Source organism: Crocodylus siamensis, chromosome 14 (genome assembly GCF_052110815.1).
Source record: "Crocodylus siamensis isolate JL-2025a chromosome 14, ASM5211081v1, whole genome shotgun sequence".
NCBI lineage: Eukaryota > Metazoa > Chordata > Crocodylia > Crocodylidae > Crocodylus > Crocodylus siamensis.
Genome location: NC_143408.1, coordinates 14,663,674 through 14,668,478, shown reverse-complemented (window position 1 = coordinate 14,668,478; position 4,805 = coordinate 14,663,674). Strand labels below are relative to the sequence as shown.

At 50.0% G+C, this 4,805-nt stretch overlaps 1 protein-coding gene across 2 annotated transcripts; it reads left to right on the top strand.

The window, feature by feature from the left end:
• Positions 1-70: 70 nt before the first annotated feature.
• Positions 71-3,846, top strand: SPA17 (sperm autoantigenic protein 17). Of its 2 annotated transcripts, none has more exons than XM_090027822.1 (5): positions 71-143; positions 385-571; positions 2,265-2,335; positions 2,910-2,975; positions 3,594-3,846. In XM_090027822.1, the coding sequence occupies exons 2-5, from the start codon at positions 418-420 to the stop codon at positions 3,726-3,728; spliced, it is 426 nt and encodes a 141-aa protein (XP_089883948.1). In that variant the 5' UTR covers positions 71-143; positions 385-417; the 3' UTR covers positions 3,729-3,846. The 2 variants fall into 2 exon arrangements, with proteins under 2 accessions (XP_089883948.1, XP_089883947.1); XM_090027821.1 differs by having other exon boundaries at positions 91-259.
• The last annotated feature ends 959 nt before the right edge of the window (positions 3,847-4,805 follow it).

The window sequence follows — 4,805 nt, the reverse complement described above, 5'->3', positions numbered from 1 at the left end:
GGCTGGGCCGTGCGAGGGGGCGGGGCGGGATCCGGCTCGGCGGTTGGTCCGTTGCCGGCCCCGGGGCGGGTCTGGTTGCCCGGCAACGGACGCGTCTGACTCGGAGCGGAGCGCGGCCTCAGGCGGCGGCGGCGGCGGCGCGGGTGAGCGGCCCCGGGCGCCAGAGCGCGCGCGCCCGCCCGCGGCCTCGTGTTGGCGGGGTGGTGCCGGCCCCCTGCCGCGCTGCGACCCCCGGCGCCCTCGCGCGACCCGGCCGCAGGTGCAGCGGACTGGGCCCCGCGTGCGGGGCGGGGCGGGGCGGGGCGGAGCAGTGGCCGGCGCCGGGCCGGGCCGCACTGGGCGCGGGGCGGGTGCTGCAGCCCCGCTCTCTTCTCCTCCCCCAAGACCACAGCTCCGTGCAGAGCCGCGCGGGACGCGATGGCTGTCCCGTTCTCCAACACCCACCTCCGCCTGCCGCGGGGCTTCGCCAACCTGCTGGAGGGGCTGGCCAGAGAAGTCCTGAGGGAGCAGCCTGAAGAGATCCCGGCCTTTGCAGCCAAGTATTTTGCAGATCTGCTGAAAAAAAGAGAAAGTGAGTGTAAAATCAAAGGGGATTTTTTCTAACAAAAAGCTTCAATGAGAGGCTTGAGCCAGGGGAGCTGAATCGTCATCTGGACAAATTCTGCATTTTTGGCCAGCTCTCTCAAATGAAAGCTTAACACTTCTTTCCCGCTTCCTTCCTCGCAGGTCTGGCAGGGCTGCAAAGGGTTGCGTCCTCACAGCCTAGAAACACTGGGCCCCGTGTTCGAGTACCACGTTCAGACTTGCCCTCCCCCGGCTGCTACTCACGTTAATATAAATACACCAATAGGAACAACTCACAACGTAGGGTGCTCTCTCCATCTTCTTTGTTGTATCTTCCCACTTAAAGCTTATTCTTTCTCTTCCCCCGTAGTCATTTCTCTCTCTTGACTGCTGTTTACACTTTTCCTCTTGTAACTGATGCTCTGTATTTCACTTTGGAATATGATACGTTTGAGGAGGCAGTCTAGTCTGACTAAGGTTCAGATGTGTTTAGTTACAGTTTGATCCACTTGCAAGCTGAGAACTGCGCGGTTTCATTATGTTCTCTGCTTAATTTATTTTAACATGGAATATACATTGGAGCCCACGGTAAGCAGTGACTGCATGGTTATCACATGGGGGAGACTCGGCAATGGGGATTGTTCAGGGGGAGCGCAAGAGGGCATCCTTCACTGGAGGGGACTTCGCTTACTTCTCCTGTTTAGGACACCAGAGCCACATCTCCATTCCTGTGGGGTGAAGTCCCTGTTGGCCATGTCAGCAGCCCCATGGGTTAATTATCTCTGGTGCAGGGTAACCGCTCCTGGGCATATTGATCTTTCTGAGGGAGCTTCCATATGACATGGTCCCTCTTGGTCACGTCTCATTCCCTCTGGAAGGGTGTGATAGTCAACAGTGAATTGTTTGTGTTGGTGCTTAGCATACACAGGCCTCTCTGAGCACAGCATTGCCAGGCCTTTGAGTTTGTCCTGGCTTGATTTAAGCATAGCTCTGTGCCTACTTGCTGCATGTTTGGGGGCTTTGGAAGGTGACCTTGGCCTAGTGAGAATGCTGGAAATAGCATTTCTTTCTCTCGTGTCCAAGGTTGCCCTGTTCATCTTCGTATTCCTGTCATCTAACTGTCACCTCAATGGGCTCGTCCCAATGAGCACACACGTGTGGTTTGCAACACCTTAAACACATTTGAGGTGCCACAAACCACTTGCAGTTCACGTGCACCCATTTGCTATGCTGCTAATTAGCAGTGTGGCAGGTTTTTTGACACTGGGAGATCCTGGTGTCAAAAAACGCCCCCCAGCATTAAAAAAAGGTAGTGTGGCACACACAGCGGCAGTGTGCACCACCAGAAACCAGAACCTGGCTGGCCAGAGCCATGCTCTGGCTGCCGGCTGCCACTGCTGTCCCGAGAGGCCTCCAGGACCCAAGGTAAGGCTGCTGGAGCCAGCACAGGTACTGGCCCCAGCCTCCCCTATCCCAACCAGCTCACTTTGCCATTCACTGGAGCATGCATGCAGGGATGTGCCTGAGGACAAATAGCAGCAGCTCAAATGTGTCTGCTATTTGTCCCATGTGAAACGTGCACACGCGTGCTTGTCAGGGTGCGCCCAATCAGTGCAGTTTGCCTAGAGAGATTCCTCTCTTAATTCTTATCTGACTTGAAAATTTTAGGAGAAAGAATGAATATTTGGTTCTATTTTCAGAAACCATGTTTGACCCAGCAGAATGGGGAGCTAAATTAGAGGACAGGTTCTACAATAACCAAGCTTTCCAGGTAGGCTGGAGCTGCAGCTCTGGGTGGGTCAGGGGGGGCCATCTAATTCCTTTTCCCTGTGTGAACCAGAAAACCAGGAAGCTCCTCGAACTTTTTGAAACCTCAGTAAAAATAGAGAGTTCTGCACATCTGCAGAATAAGTTGGACTAAGCTATGTTTAGTGCTATGGACAAGACCTTGTTTCTGTGCAGTAGACATAGTCAGAAATAGCAACAGTGTTCATAACTTTGCTCACTACTAAATATGTCCTCTTATGAAGCACAGGTGCAATTCATGAAACATCTCCCGCCACCTGTAGATAACCTCTCCCCAGCAGCAAGCCTTCTGTCTTCCCAGGTCTCTGGGAAATGCAAGGCAAACGTTGTTACCCAAATGGCTTTTTGGAGTTGTGACGGGGCCTGGAGCTCCAGAATTCCATGGCACAAGGAAGGTTCTGCTGTTATGTATAAGGATGATCCTTTATCTTGTATTAAGAAATGATCTTAACGGGGCCACATGTGCATGTTGAACAGGGAAGGGAGAGGTCTTGTGGGGTTGTAAGTCATTGGAAGCCCCTTTTTTCTGTTTTTTCCAGAAGACTGCATCTTTGAAAGATGAGTTGAAGGAGTTGTCAGGGGAGAACACTCTGGTTATGGAATCTGTAAGTAATCTACAAGGGTCCTTCTCATATTTACTTGGCTGTGATTAAAGCATGCTAGTGGCTGTATCCTGTGGTACACCAGAGAGCAATATGGGCAGCATCACTTCTGGCTGCCTTTGTTGCCTAACCAATGACCAAGTTCCCATTCATGGCAGAGTCAGTTGATCGTAGACCCTGGAGAAGGCCAAAGCAAAGCTTGAACTCATACATCTGTATCCACAGTGAAGTAACCTAACTGTGCTGTCACTATGCCGTTTCTGAGCTCAGGGACTGGTATTAAATAAAGGGCCAAATACTGGTTTTTACAGGCAAAACTCTGACTGAGTCAGAGGGAACTCTGCCTGAATACAGATTTAAGATTTGACACTAAAAATAATCCCCACGCTGATTATGTCTAATGCAAAGATATATTAAAGGTGACAAAACTCATTTAGTTTCCCACTCACCCCTTGGTTCAATACAGCTTCCAAGATGCCTTTAGGAAGTAGCAGATTTCAACGACTGCACATTATGCAGATTTACTGTAATTTAAGCATTTGCTTCTACTACAACAAAAATATCAACCCATCAGCTGTTCTCAGAAACCATTTTATGTGTGATTTTATTGCTTTAATGAAGGAGCTTGATGAACAAGACCTCTGTGAAACAGGCATCAAGGAAGCAGAAGATAAAGCTGCTATAAAAATCCAGAAAACCTACAGAGGATACAGAGCCAGAAAAGAAGTGAAGAGACTGAAAGAAGAAGGTCAGTGAGCTCCATGGAGTGAGTGGATTAGATCTGCCAGCATCAAGATTAGATGCAGGTGATTGGCATGTTGGTATTAGGAGAAGATTTATTTTTGTTTATTAAACATCACAATTTTAAAAGGCAGGGAAGTGTTGTGTTATCTTTGGGAGCCTGTTTGCAGAGCTACGGGTTCAGGCTGTCACCAGCACACATTTATTTGGATGGTAAACACAAGATTCTTCTGTGTTTGCGTAAATCACAGAATTGTTTCCATACAATATTGGATCTAGAAGCAAACAGTTCTGGCCCTTTCATCTGGTCTTTTATCTGCTTTGTGTTTTCTCACTGTATCTGTACTGTCTTAAAAGAAGGGCAAGATAGAGAGGAAGCCCTGGGTAAATACGTTTTGCATCCCTACCATGGGTGCACACGGGTGCACGTGCACCCCCTGAGATCAGCCATGTGCCTCCTGGAAGCGCCAGCCGCAAAACTGGAAGTGCATTTCTGGTTTCGCTGCTGGCTTGGCAATCGGCTGCTGGGGGACCCCCCCAGTTGGCGATCAGCCACTGGTGGGACCCTTCCCACCCCTGGTCGGTGATCTGGTGCCCTCCCAGACTCTGGAGGCACCAGTCGCCCATGATGATCCCTACTTTGCATTGCACCACTGTTCCCCTTCCTGGTGTCTCTTCCCTGCATCTGCACTCTGTCTGCTGAGTTGTATTCTAGATCTTATTTGCTTATGCTGTGGACAACTACAAAAAACCCACTAGGATCTGTTTTGAGCATTTGCAGGGAGGGCAGACATACTGTACACAGGGTTTGTTTCCCTACTTTCTTGTGTCTTGTGTTGTCATACTTCATGCATGCATAGTAGGCATTTGATGCTGCCCAGATGGAAGATTAACAATGCACACACCCTTGGCATGGTACCTACCCAGTGGTAAGGTAGCAGGAAGCCAAGAACATCTCCTTTCTTCCCCAGATCACTAATCTGCAGCCAGGCCAGTTGGGCACAGTTTCTGGTTCCCACCTAATAGCTCTTTGGTACTCTTAGTGACTTGTTTTGGCAGGTGTCAGTTCAGTTTCTATTAGAGCTGTAACTG